Source organism: Acomys minous (genome assembly GCF_964271855.1).
Source record: "Acomys minous genome assembly, chromosome: 15".
Classification (NCBI taxonomy): domain Eukaryota; kingdom Metazoa; phylum Chordata; class Mammalia; order Rodentia; family Muridae; genus Acomys; species Acomys minous.
The window spans coordinates 41,272,495-41,287,400 of NC_140497.1; the positions used below are offsets into that span (position 1 = coordinate 41,272,495).

A 14,906-nucleotide genomic window follows, 5' to 3' on the forward strand; every position below is an offset into this window, starting at 1 on the left:
AACACACTTGGCCTCATTGCAAGTGACATTCTAGCTGAAGGAGCACCCCCCCCCTTTTTTTCAACAGTAAGTGTTAATGAGAAAAATATTTTTAAATGTAAAACCAATACATGGTATGGGAACAAATAAAACCAAAATAAGCTAAGGGCAATTGAAGGCAGGAAGTGGGACACTGTAACTCTAACAGGGAGCCAGAGACCGCAACATCAGGAAACTAACTGACACTTGAAGGCAAGACTTAAAAGATACCCTGAGTCTGCAGAGCCACTGTTCTTACCCTTCCTCAGGCTGCGACCCTTTAATACACTTCCTCTTGTTGTGGTGTTCCCCCAACCATAACATTATTTTCATTGCTAGCTCATAACTATAATTTTGCTAATGTTATGAATCATAATATAAATATCTGTGTTTCCTGATGGCCTTAGGTAAACCCTGTGAAAAGGTCGTTTGATCCCTGATGAGGTCACGACCCACGGGTTGAGAACCACTGCTATATAGATTTTTTTTGTTGTTGTTGCCAGAGCACAGATTTCTCTTTCACACTGGATCTGTAGAGTTCTTAAAAACAAGTTAGGAACACATTTTTAAATGCTGATACTTTAACAGCCGGATGGAGACCACTGTCCACGAGAGCTTCGTTTTTGATGATGTTGCCTACACCAGGCAACACTTTCTGATCCAGTAAAACGTCACACAGCATGCGATCTTTCTGCTTTCTCACTTCACTTTCTGCTCTTGAGAAACTGAACTTTGGTGAACACACATCCAGTTCTTGCCTCATTCTTATTCTCTGTTGGCTTTCCATTGAGTCCCTACAGAAGGAAGTACATGGACAGCACAGTCATCATAAATCTGCCTTATAATTTTGGAGCCATTAAATGGGCTTTGATCTAAATGCAAACCCTTACCTAAATTATAGCATATGAGTTATTTGAGTGAACAGTGATGGCCCCAATAGCAGTACTTGAAGGTCCCTTTACAGTGGCGTTTTATGGATTGTCAAGTTTCTATTAAGTAGCATGTGATATCAAAACCAAACGGCGGATCCAGGCTCTGCTGTTTTGCAGCTAAAGAACTTAGTATTCTTATCAGAATCTTGCTCTATTAATCTTTATTCTCTTTGCTAGAATTTCAGCATCTCTGGTAGTTCTTCTGTCACTAACACACCCTCCCCCCCCCCCCCCCCCCGCAAAAAAAAAAAAGTTCAAGTCTACTTGAAGAACAAGAAACAAAACAACTCTACTTTTTGTTCTGGTATCTCATTTTCTTTTTTGTATTAAAGACTTTTTAAATTAATTAATTAATTAGTTAATTAATTAATTATTTTTACCTGAGTTCTACTGAAGAGTCAAAGAAACAGATCAAGTCATTGGTGAGCTGCACTTCAAACGCTGGAGGAACCCCACCTCTATTTTCACAATCACGTGGGTTAATCAAGATGGAGCCTTTCATTCCAAAATGAATCCTGAAACAGAGCAAGCCCATTTTTGAGTAATAGAAGCAGATTACTCCTCCAGAGGATAGTTACTTTTAAAGAGGGAAAAACAAAACAGTAGCTAAAATCACCTCCTAGATAAATAGTAAGGTGGCAACACCTAGGCCAAAAGAACATAGCCGTTGGTGTGCACGCCTGTACTTTCAGCACTCGAGGAGGCAGAGGCAGGCAGATGGATGTGAGTTTGAGGCAAGCCTGGTCTACAAAGTAAGTCCAGGACAGCCAAAACTATACAGTGATATCCTGTCTCAAAGGAGAAAAAAAGAAAGAAACAATAACCAAAAAACCCTGTGAACAAAAATATCTTTTTTTCACTGAAGAATCTAGCATCTTTCCATATTTGCTTATTCAAAAGCATAAACCTAAAAATTGGTTGTGGTTTGCTTATATATTCTACAAAGCCACGAACATTCAGAGACCTTGTTTTAGCCACAGTGAATTGGAAGAATTACCTATTACAACCCCAAGTCTACAGGACAATATATGTTTCTCTTGCCCATTGTTTGAACTAAGCAGAGACATCTGCATGCACACATGCACGCACACACACACATGCCCACGCACACGCGCGCATACACACACTTGTACGAGCCACGTGTAAGGAGGATGAGTCAAAAAAAACTTTGTACAATTCTTTTCATTTTCAGTTACTTTTGTACATATTGGGAAGAAGGTATTTATAAATATTTACAGTTCACTTCAAAGCCATAATAGAGTGATGAAAAATTCATAACCTTTCAGATTTTGTAGAATTGATTAGGCTGTCCAGTTAAAAAGAAGTGATTTTGTGGGACCACTGATGAAGATCAAAAATTATTCTCAAGATGAAATACTGTGTTCTGCCTTTCAAATCTATTTCCTTATAGCTCTGTTGAGTTAATAAATATGGTTCTTTTGGCAGCAAATGTTACTGCTATGTGCTTCTAATTCCAAAGTGCTGTGTCACAGTATTGTACAAGGTTAACAAGCCCAACTTTTAAAATGCTGGTTTTAAACTCTGTGTGCCCTACTATCAATCATAAACGAATTTTACATGCCCCATAGTTCTTGACAGAAAAAATGTGTGCCTGTAAGTACTTCATAATTTAGCGTATGGAAGTTCAGCCCCAGTGAAAGGTGTACAACTGTCATGCCCAGAAGCCATCATATCTAAAAATCGTTCAGCTGCATGGCTCATAAAGTGGATTCTAAATCACTTTCCATAATGAAACCATATCGACATAAAAAACCTCAAAGGTTAAGACCCAAGTCAAAGGCTGGGGTAGCCCTAATATGAACCACAAACAAACCAAGTGCAGCTTTGTCTTGTAAACACATTCAATTTAGGGGCAAAAATGCATATAAAAACAACTACTTTATCTTGTATTAATTTGTATTTATATTATTAAATTGCTAATTATGATTGAGCTCCAGTTGACAACTAAATGTCATATGTATTGTTACTTACCAGTACCTTTTAGAGTAAGGATATACAGGCATCATGAAAATCTTAGAGGCACGGCAGCATCCATGCTGTTCTAACATCTGACACTGAGGTTTTATACTCTATATATATCAGCTTGTGGGCCCATACTACATTCAGCAAAGAGATATCAAGAGAAATCCTCTATTAAAAAAGAGTAGGTAGCACTCGGCTGGCAGAGGCAGACAGATTGCTGTGAGTTCGAGGCCAGCCTGATCTACAAAGTGAGTCCAAGACAGCCAAGGCTACACAGAGAAACTGTGTCTAGAAAAACCCAAATAAATAAATAGATAAGTAAATAGAAAGTAAGGAGAGAGCAGTTAAATTTTTAAGGAAAGTTTTAAATACCAAGTGTGGGATAGTGTGGTGCTTTATAATCCCTGCAGTGGTTAAGTGTGCACTTAGGCATGCACGGACGAGTTGTGTATGAAAAGGGATGCATCAGGGGACTGAGAAGTGTGCCCTTCCAATCATGGCAGCATCCTTACAAAATGCTGTCAGTTTCTGGAACGCTTCTCTTACATGAAACGGAAGTATTGAAAGGTGTGGTTGAGGGAGTGGAAGCAAAAGCTGTGTGTCTCTGAGAGAAGACCAGGAGACCTCTTTTGCCCAAGCAGTACATTCAGGCCTGATTTACAACCTGCAAAAGCCTGGGATAAGCTAGGAAAGCCTTTTGCCACCAGGTGGGGACTAAAGTGCACCTGCTGTTGAGAGTGAAACAAAAGTTATCTTCTCTGGAGATGAACCAGGAAGACCGGCATAGAATCCTGCAAGGACCCTCTAATAAAAAATAAAATAAATAAATAAATAAATACCATGACAGTTATCACCGAGAGGAAAAAAAAAAAAAAAAGAAAGAAAAGAAAAGAAAAAAAAAGAAAAAAATCCTGCAAGGATTCAAAGAGAAGAGGAGGAGAAAGATCTGGAACCCAAGAATATCCACAGAAGCCACGGCCAGGAGAGACTGTGACCCTGAAAAACTGCAGCCCTGTGGGCCACACAGAAGCCTATTTGGAAGGAATTAGACCCTCGCTTCCCTTCGGTCAGAAGACTTCCCTGGGGATAACAAGCAACAGTGGTCTTCATGGGCAGGCGGAGTGGAGACCCCTCTGTGACACGGGTTTGCAGGGTTGGCTGAATGCTGAGAATGGAGTAGAATCTATCTTCCATCACCCACACAGCAGCAGCAAGAGCTGGAGTTCTTTTAAACGTTGTTCAGAATTAATTATTAATTTTTAAAATGTTTGCAGAATGGCAGGCAACTTCGCAAGACACGGAAATACAAAACTAGAATAAAGAATGACAGGGCCAGGTGAGGTGGTGCATGCGTGTAATGTTAGCACGCCTATAATGTTAGCACTCTTAGAAAGCAGAGGCAGGCATAATCCTGAGAGGTCAGGGCTATCCTGATCTACAAGGTGAATTTCAGACCATCCAGGGTTAGTGACAGGGGTCACAAGAAAAACAACAGTCTTGCTAGTCTCCTTGTGGAGCTCCTGACAACCCATTCCCAAATCCCAAGTCTGGCTGCAAGTCCCAGTATCTGGCATGATCCCCTGCTGGGTGGAGTCTCTCAGAGGTCGTCCATGTTGGGCTAATATCCATGCATAAGTGACTATATACCGTGTGTGTCTTTCTGGGTCTGGGTTAATTCACTCAGGATGATCATTTCTAGTTCCATCCATTTGCCTACAAAAATTTCAAGATTTCCTTGTTCTTGATGGCTGAATAGTATTCCGTTGTGTAAATGCACCATAGTTTCTTTATCCATTCTTCTTCGGTAGAGGGATATCGAGGTTGTTTCCAGATTCTGACTTTTAGGAATAAAGCTGCTTTGAACACAGTTGAGCAAATGTCCTTGAATAGAATAGCTGGGTCTTGAGGTAGCACTATTCCCAATTTACTGAGAAAGTGCCAGATTGATTTCCAAAGTGGCTGTACAAGTTTGCACTCCTATCAAGACTGATGGACCTGGACCCGGTGGGGGGGGGGGGGCTTGCGCAGGCTGATGTACCAACCAAGCAGAGGTCCTGGACCCCCTGTTTGGGTGAAGCCAATGAACAACTCATCTTTACATGGGGAAGGGGGGATTGGAGGACTGCATCTAACAAGATCGCTGGTGCCCAGGATTTGATCACTTCCCCTTGGCAGAGAGGCCCCGTGTGCACACAAAGGAAGGGGATGCAGGCTATCCAGATGAGACCTGTTAGGCTGTGGTCAGATGGTGGGGGAGGAGGACCCCACCTGTCAGAGGTCTAGGGAAGAGGAATAGATGGGAGGGATGGGAGGATGGGAACAGGAAGATAAGAGAGAGTGGATTACAATCAAGATGTAACGTGAATAAATTATAACTAAAAAAAAAATAGAATTAAAAAAAATCATCCAGTTCTAAAAAAAAACCCCAGCAACAACAACAGGTAGACCACGGAATAAAACAGCTCACTCACCTTCAAAAAAGCAGGAAGAAAGGGGCACAGAAGTCACCCTACAGACAAACTCGGCCAGGAAGTCTTCTTACAGGTACGGAATATCACCAGGTGGTGGTATTTGTAAGCCCACTGCCCCACCCCCACCTTAGCACTGGGGCCGAAGGGGATGCAGTGACTAGCCAGGGAGAAACAGACCTTCCCCCCCCCCCCCCACTGCCCCTCACCCCGAGTGGCTGAAAGTCCACTTCTGAAAGTGACCAGAACACATGTCCTGCTAGCATGTGTGGGAATATGTAAAACAAGCCCACTACCACGGGAATTGTTCTGTTCAGCTCTTGAGTTTAACTGTAAGCCATGGCATCGTCTAGGGAAGATACTCCACCCTTTATCCCTGAGCTACATCTCAGCGTTTTTTGTTTTGTTTAGACGAAATCTAACCGAATTGTTCAGGCTGGCCTGGAACTTTTGATGCCCCCTGTCTCAGCCTGCTAAGTGGCTCGGATCACAGATATATGTATCAACAGGCCCAGTTATGACAATGCTTCTGTTTCTAAAACATGTGCAATAAACCTGCTGTGGTACAATCACAGCACTGGAGATGGTGGGGTATGGCGCAGATGAGGCAGGACGGTCAGAAGCTCAAGGCTACCCTCTACCACAAAGCAAGTTTGAAGCTAGCCTGTGACTCTGATACTGGCTCAAAAAAAACCAAATGAAAAAACAGAACAAACAAACAAAACAAAACAAAAATCTCAGCCATATATACACTATTAATTATATGTAATTTTTGTTTTTTATTTTGTGATCCAAAATGTAATTTAAAATTTTTAAAAGTATATTTGTTTGAGCTTGGGAATGTAGCTCAACGGTGGAGTGCTTACCTACCATGTGGACAATTCTGAGTCCATCCCTCTGTTGTGTAAGTTTCCTCTGATATTGAAATATTCTATCCTGCAGGGAAGCTCCTTAACCAGGAAGGTAAAAAAAAAAAAACCTCAAAATATATCCAGGAAGTCCCTGAAACTGACCAGATTCACTAGATCCCTCCCTCCCAAAGTAAAGAATAAAAGCTGATAGACCCCTCTAAGAGAGCCAAAGCCAAGGGTCAAAGACTCTGAGACCAGAACAGCTGCCTGGAACAAACAGAAGCCAGGTGAGCATCTGCCTGGAAGAGCTGTAGACCAACGGAGGCACCTGGAAAGGGCACTCTACAACCTGCTGAGCTGCCTGAATGCTGTGCAGTGTGTTCCCAGATTTTGTGAGCTCTCACCCACGCTGGGGTGAGAGTTAGAGATGCAGCTGTTTTTGAGTCATTTCTGTTCCACTAAGTAACCCTTATCCGTATTCCATGAGTATCCACAATAAAACTCATTGATTCACCAAGTTGGGCTTTGGTGGTATCTGTCTGTCATGCACTCCTGCTCTGGGGTGAGTAGACACACCAGTAGTTTTGTCACACAATACCCTTAGCATCACACATACACACAAATAGAAAAGTGGAAAACAGTCCAGGAAGATATACTGCCAAGCAGAACAGTGGCTCTCCCCGAGACTCCTGACTTCTGAACACCTGGTCTGGGAAGGCCCATTTACTTTACAAAACATCTTAATACTTTGATGGATCCTGAGCACTTATCGTTTTTGTCATTTAAATAACAGAGAAATGAGAGATAAAACCCAAGAGTCCTCTGCTAGCCTCCCTTTCAGCTCTGCCAGAACAACTTCCCTTTAACCCTTAAAATGCCCTCTATTGAGGTAAGACTTCGGAGATTTCTTCCCTAGAGTCTCTCTGGGGCTCGCTGGGCCCCTCCAGTGTCATTCAGGGTTGTGGGGGTGTTCTTATTGCTATGCCAGTGCAAAGCTGCTTGGCAATAGGCGTCATTCATTTCCTGGGACACAACTGACTGCACACCCAGCAGTTGGTAGCAGTTGACACTTTGGCTGCTGTGCTGCGCTGGCTGGAGGGATCTGGGTGGACTTGAGTTGTGACAGCCACACAGCTGGCCTGCAGTCGCGCACCCCTCCGCTAACGATGGGAGAGGTGTCTACATGAACCCAATCGCCACATTGACTACCTTGACTCATTTAACTGTGGCCTCTCGTCATAGTGGTAGGAGCTCCTCTCCACTAACCCCCACATGCCGGACCTTTGCCTCTCCTTCCTCTACATGGTCTCCTGGGTTTCCTGGTCTCTCTCCACAAAACAGGCTTTTTTTTTTTTTTTAATTTTGCGGCCAGTCACTACGTTGGTTGTTTCCAGATCAAACATGAAAGACTGACATAGGACACATAGACATTTTGTGGGTAGCATCCAACGGCAGCCTGAATTTTTCGGCCTCCTTGCAGTTCGGCAGGTTCTTATTGGGCTGCCAGTGCCAAGCCAGCCTGCTATATAGGCTTCATTACTTTCCTTGTAGGAAGCATTTGACCTCACACTGAGCAAATGGTAATAGTTTGCCACTGGGGTGTAGGGGACTGGGTGGATGCACGCTGCAATCTAGAGCTCAGTCTTTTGAGCATGGCGGACCAAGGTGTCCAGGGGTGGGGCCTACACTGAAGTCTCAGAAGGCCCCTTTTCAGAGTTAAAGCCCATCTCACAACCTCTGCTGCTGCTTAGCTCAGAGTAGCACTGCCCACACTGAGAGGAGGTAAGGAGAGGGGAGGATCAGCATGTTTTCCCCACGGGCCATGCCATGGGGATTCTTAGTGTGTGATGTGGGTAGGACAGATGGGCTGGGGTCAACACTGTCTCCACAGAGCAACCCTACCACAGCCATTCCTGTTATGTCCTTCAGGAATTGAGTTACCTACCCACCCCATCCCCCCACACCCACCCCTTTTTTTTAAAAAAAAACCATTGGGCTTAGTTTCTCCAGCTTTGTGAAAGCAGTGTAGGTTGGGAAGAGAACGGGACAGTGTGGGAGGATGTAGATCTGCTTACTGACTGCCTGGGACCATCCCATTGCATCTCACAGGCAGCCTTTAGTCCTGTAGGAAAAGGACCAAGAAGGAGGGGCTTGGTCCATGATGGGCACCAGAAGGACCACTCCTTGCTGAGTGGCCTCTCAGAGGACCCTGCCTCACAGTGCCCTTACAGCAGGTCAGTAAGGAGCTGGAGTTCTGAAGTCATCAAAGCAGCTAAAAGCAACCACAGCCCACCCAACCCCCAAAATACTCAACTACTTCCTAGATTCACTCAGTTCCACACTCTAAGGACTCAACAGAAAAGTTTTTACCATTTCTAAATTTAAATATTTATGCAAAGGCTCTTATACAAATGATACGTAAGATTTTATACGTATATGTGCAGTCATATATGTAATATAATAAATATATATACTTATACATGCTTATGTGACAAAAATAAGATTGAGTAGCAACTGAAATAGGTGATAAAAGTAATTTTAGTTAAAATAGGATAATTAAAATGCTAATTATAGTCATTTTACATTATATAATTACTCATTGGTATACTGATTGATATATTAAATGACCTAGTACTAAGGCACGTGAACAGATGAAAAATTTTAAAGGATTTAATGAAAAATTATCAGAGATAAACTCTTCAATGAGCAGATTAGCAAACTGCACTCATAAATGTCACTTAAACATAGAGTGACAGAAATAAAACAAAAGGAAAAAAGACTGACTTAGACACTTTAAGAAAAAAAATCTATGTATTGCTCTTTTCCGTGTCTACTGTTCTTTCTTCCAGCAGATTAAAAGTTTTACCAGCTATTTATTCCATTGTGAGACAGACAGACTTCTCTCAATATTGTGCGTCTGCTGTGTTGGATTCTCATAGCTTTGTTCATTTGTTTCCTTTAAAGTCTTTATCGTCCCCTCATTTTCAATACATACTTCTGGTGAGCTTGGAATTCTCAGTTGAGAGGTTTGTTGTTCCGACAATTTAGAGGCTTCCCTGCTGTCTTCTGTCTTGCAGAGTTTCTGATGAAAAGCTCAGTGCATTTTTCAACTTTGTTTCCTCATATGTCTCTCTTAATCTAGTTGTTTTCAGGATTTCTCTTCATCTGTGGCTTTTAGCACAATGACTAGGTATGTGTGAGGGGTATTTGTTTTTATTTGAGGTTCTTTGAACTTCCAGTATATAGGGCTTGCTAGGAAAATTCCCAGCCATTTAACTCTATAAAAACATCTCTTCTTACTCTGAGTTACAGATACAAGAATTTGTTAGACCATCTGACTTATCACAAATCTTCACTCATTCTGTACAACACTTCTGTCTTTGCTTATCTTTGTGTTGTGATAAGAAACTCTGGAAAAACAACCTAAGATGGAACAAGGGTTTATCTTGATTCAAGCTTCAAGGCTGCATGCATATATATTCCTATCATGGCAGTATGTATCCCTACTAAGGAATTACATCCCCATTGAAGTATATCTCCAGTTTGAGGCAGTGTATATCCCTACCAAGGCTGTATATATTCCTATAGAGGGAATATCTTTTTCTATATCTATCTTTCTTTCTATCTATCTATCTATCTATCTATCTATCTATCTACACACACACACACACACACACACACACACACACACACACACACACCCCTATAGAGGCAGTCAGAGCTTGAAAATTCTGGACACAATGAAAAAGAAAGCCATTTGTGTTCTGCTCAGCTTTTTTAATGCAGCCTGGTACCTAAGATGCTCTTCTTTGGGCTGCGTTTTCATAGTTCAATTAACTTCATCAAGATAATCCTTTATAGGTATGGCTAAAGGCTAATTTCATCTAGTTAATCTTTCACAGGTGTGCCCACATCTTATCTTCCAGGCTATCCCAGATCCTGTCAAGTTGATAGTCAATATTAATCACCATATTGACTGTTACATTTTTTATGTTATCTGTTATCTGTTTTGCTTTCTTCCTTTCCTCCAAGGCCTTTAAACACAATGAACAAGTCAATAGTGTATCAGTACACATCTACATTAACAATCAGATAGGACAGAAAAATTAACAATTCATTAGGAGACAGTATTATCCTAATACCAGAATCAGAGAGGTATATTAAACATAAAACTTTAGAACATCTCTCATGAAAACAAATAAAACCATTCTCAGTAAAAGGAATCTAGCAATATATAGAAAGGTTAAACCATCACAATGAAGTAGAGGGTATGATCAGAATTATAGAATTCAAACTGTACAATTCACCATGTATGTGAAGTGCAAGAAAAAAAAGGGGGGGCTAAAGAAACAGACAGCTCAGCAGTTAAAAGCACTGGATGCTCTTCCAGAGGACCCAGGTTCAATTCGACATGACAGCTTACAACTGCCTGTAACTGCTGTGCCAGGGGAAACAGCTCCCTCACTCATGCAGGCAAAGCACCAATGTACATAAAATAAAAATAAACAAATAGATAAGAGAGAAAGAAGAAGAAGAAAAGAAACAGAGCATCAGCCCTGAGTGTGCCCTAAAACACTCTTTTCTATTCCCACCTCAAGGGGGCAATGAAAGACCTGAACATAAAGATGAGGGCTTTCTGGAAGGCCATGGAATTAAAACAAAGTAGAAGCATCTAGAACAATTAATTACCTAGAACAGACCTGTTTCCTGAATATCTGTTGAGTCAGCTAATGCTTGGAAGGCTGGGTATACAAGGGCAAAGGAAATTGAGCTAACGTCACTGTGATTTCTAACCTTTAAAACTCTTCTCCCTGCATTAATTGAGAAAAGCAAGGGAGCATTGTGGAAAGAGCAAGTACTTCTGGTCCAACCACCCACCACTAGACTCTGTACCAGTGCTGTGGCAGCAGTCCTGCAGGGGGATGCTGATGAGAGAACTAGGGATACTGGACAGGCACCATGAGGGACAAAAGCGCTTCTTGTCGAGCAGGCCACCACTGGACCTGAGCAGTGCTATAGAGCAGACACCGTTCAACTCTTTACCTGATACCTTCCTTCTTCATAGATTTTAATAAAGTTTTTTTTTTTTAGCTCCCAAGCCACCCTGCTTTGTTTTATCCTGTCTGCCAGTGATCTGTCTTCGCTGTACTGGGGCAACTGTGCTATAGATGTTATATCATATGAACAAGAAAGGTACTATTTGATGCGAGAAAAAATAAAGCAAATAGCAAAGAGAGTAAGCGAAAGTTATCTCCCAGTCTACTCAACATCGCAGTAGGGTTTCTAGGTAGTGCAATAAAATGTGTTTGGGAAGAAAAGAGTAAACTGTCTCAGTTCACAGATGGCATAAGTGTTCACATAGATTCCCCAAGTCAAAGCAAAACAAAACACCTATATATACCAAGATTCAAAAATAAGAAAGCTAGAATGATTCAGGTTAGCGGAGTTGGAGGATACAAGGTCAAGGCACACTCAAAAAATTTTACTAGAAATGAACTGAAAGTTCTGACTTTTAAAAAGCACCCTTTACACTGACAGAGATAGTCCACTGTTCTAGATAAGCTTCACTGTTAGCTTGAGGCAGCCTTAGAGGCATCTATGAGGAAGAGCCTCAGCTGAGAACTTGCCTGGGTTAGGCTGGGGCACGGTCCCGATGACTAATTGGTGTAAGAGGGCTTAGCCCACTGAGTATAGAACCATCCCTAGGCAAATGATCCTGGGCTATATAAGAGAGCTGGCTAAGCCGGTATGCAGTAAGCTACTAAGCCAAACTTCTCCACGATTTCTGTTTCAGTTCCTGTTAGGATTACTGCGCAACTTCCCTCAATGATGAACCAAATCCTGGAAATGTAAACTAAAATGAACCCATTCTCACCTAAGGTGCTTTGGTCATCATGTTTGTTAGAGAAACAGAACACAATTAAAACATCTGACATATATATATATATATATATATATATATATATATATATATATATATATACATACACATACATACATACATACATATAACTATGCCTGAAACTTAAAACTAGAAACACAGATAAAAGAAACAAAAGGGACCTAATAAATATGTGTACTGCGTTAATAGGACAGGACCCTATATTGTTAACCTAACAACAATCACCCAATGATAGACAGATTCAATGTAAACTCTATCAAACCCTCAAGTAACCTTAGACAGATTTTTGTAGCTGAGCATAAAAATTGGAAAATGATAAGAATTAAAATAACAAGGATAATCCTGAAAGAAAATGGAAATATATTGCTAGTAAAGCATCCTAAATATATATACATATGTAAATTTAATATAGAGCTACTATATGATGGGAAAAACAATAGCCAAGCTAGATATCATATGCCACCAAATAATGCCCATGCCTCAGTACAAAGATTGGACTATATCATTTTAGTTATTGGCAAAACTGGTCCCATAGATTCCTCCCTGAAACTTTACAGGCCATGCCCAATACTATCCAAACTAGAGAGTAAGACCCCAAGGCTGAAGATATCACACACTTAGGATACAGAACGTAGAAAAATCTAGCTGGTATTCAAGTAGAAGTTTCCCCCCTACTGGCTAGTACTGGAAGCTGTTATACAAATAACTGGAAGAGAAAAGTAATCATGAATTTCACCCAGCCATGAACGCTGTGAACTATAGAAATTATCAGCCTGATAGATATGCCCACTGTTGCAATAGTGGCAGGAATGTATGAGAGCAACCAAATATTTTTTAAAATTTGTATTTAAGGCCCGCTCTGAGACAGAACCCATACCTGACACTGTTAATGAAGCTAAGAGCCTGTGCCTAAATAGGTCATGGGCCCTAGAGGATACCTACTACTATTATTTTGCGCAATGACCATAGCAATAAAATGCCTCCTGATGACATATTGCTGTACCAAAGATGAGTATATCCCTCAGCCCTAATCAGAGAAGCTTTTTCTTGTCAATGGTAATTAATACAGAGACCCATAACTGAACAACAAAAAGAGAGTAAAAGACTTTAGAGCACTCAACTCTGTATGGGATGTCTTTATCGCATCCTTCCCCTCAAGGCTCAGGGACTTAGGTGGAGGTATGGGACAGAGAGATTATAAGAGCCAGAGGTGGTAGATGACTCCAAGGACACCATGTTTTCTACATTCTACAGGGAAGATGTATATATGAACTCACAGATACTGTGACAGCACGCACAAAGACACACACAAGTTCAAAGCAGACAAAAACCCCAAAATGGAGAAGAGAAAGTCCTATCCCTACCCCAAATAGCCAGGAAGCTATTCACAATTAATAGCTTCTGGGAGAGAACTTCATGGAGTATTTGGAGTATCTCTGGATGTATCAACCAGACTTGAGGGCAGGCCCCATGCTTAGAAGTTGAGAGATGCAAATTGAACTCCATTTTTGTTTGTTAAAAGAAAGAGCATGAAGTTTGCTAGGTAGAGAGGGTGGAAAGGCCTGGAAAGAGTTGGGGGAAGGGAATGAATCCAATCAAAATATATTGTACGAAATTCTCAAAGAATAAATAAAATGAATAAAGCAAGATGACTCATCAACCATATTTGTATCTACTTTAGTAATACTGTATTATTGATGAGAATGGATACCTGGATCCATTAAAGAATATGGTGAGTTCAGAAATTCACATATGAGGTCAACTGTTTCTCAGTAAATTCAAAGACATTTACTAGAGAAATGGTAATTCCTACAACAAAATTGTCAAGATAACTGGATGGAAACAGGGAGAACAACAAACAAACAAACAAAAGCACTACAACTCCTGTCCTGCACTCTATCCAAATTTAACCCAGAGCGAACCAATGTCCTAAACATGAGTGCCACAAAAGTAAAAATACAAAACTGAAATGAAGCAAGTGAATTTGTAGTAGGGAGAATTTCAAACTTTTTATAAAAATGTTTGATCCAAAGAAGAGAAAATTTAGAGGTCATTAGTATTAAAGATAGTTGATCTTCAAAGGACATGATAAAGAAGATGAAGAGACATGACACAGACAAGGAGCAATTACTTGCCAAACATACATCTGAAAAAACAGCCTTACATACAACAACATATACAGGGTTTGGAGATGTGGCTCAGTGAGTAGGAACACTTGCTTTATATAAGCATGAAGACCTGAGTTTGAATCCCCAGCACCCTTGTAGAACACCAGGCATGGTTGCGATTATCCAGCACGTGGGCAGAGACAGCGGATTTCAGGCGTGCATTGGACAAATAACAGGTCAAGTGGCAAGTTCAGTGAGAGCTCTTATATCAAGACAATAGAGTGGAAAAGTTGTTGTTCCTGACATTTTCCTCTGGTTTCCTCACATGATACATGGGCACATATCAATAGGCACACACATGTATTACACACACACACACACACACACACACACATACATACACACACACACACACACACACACACACACACACACAATCTTACACAATATTAAAAAGAAGCCCACTCCAAGGGCTGGAGAGATGGCTTAGTTTTTAAGAGCACTTGGTGTTCCTTCAGAGGACGTGGGTTCAGTTCCTCATATATGATAGCTCACAGACAGCTCTATGTTCTATCCCAGGGACTTCGGTGCCCTCTCCTGGCATCATAGGGCATACATACACACGGTGAGCATAAATACATGCA

At 41.2% G+C, this 14,906-nt stretch overlaps 1 protein-coding gene across 2 annotated transcripts in view; it reads right to left on the reverse strand.

Moving 5' to 3' along the window:
- The window catches only part of NEIL3 (nei like DNA glycosylase 3), a 49,600-nt gene that overhangs the window by 17,376 nt on the left and 17,318 nt on the right, over nt 1–14,906 (reverse strand). For both annotated transcript variants that reach the window (XM_084759685.1, XM_084759686.1), the window contains exons 3-4: nt 1,331–1,465; nt 599–812 (exon numbers count right to left, since the gene is read on the reverse strand). In XM_084759685.1, coding sequence (XP_084615811.1) covers nt 599–812; nt 1,331–1,465 — 349 coding nt within the window. The remainder of the gene's footprint in view (nt 1–598; nt 813–1,330; nt 1,466–14,906) is intronic.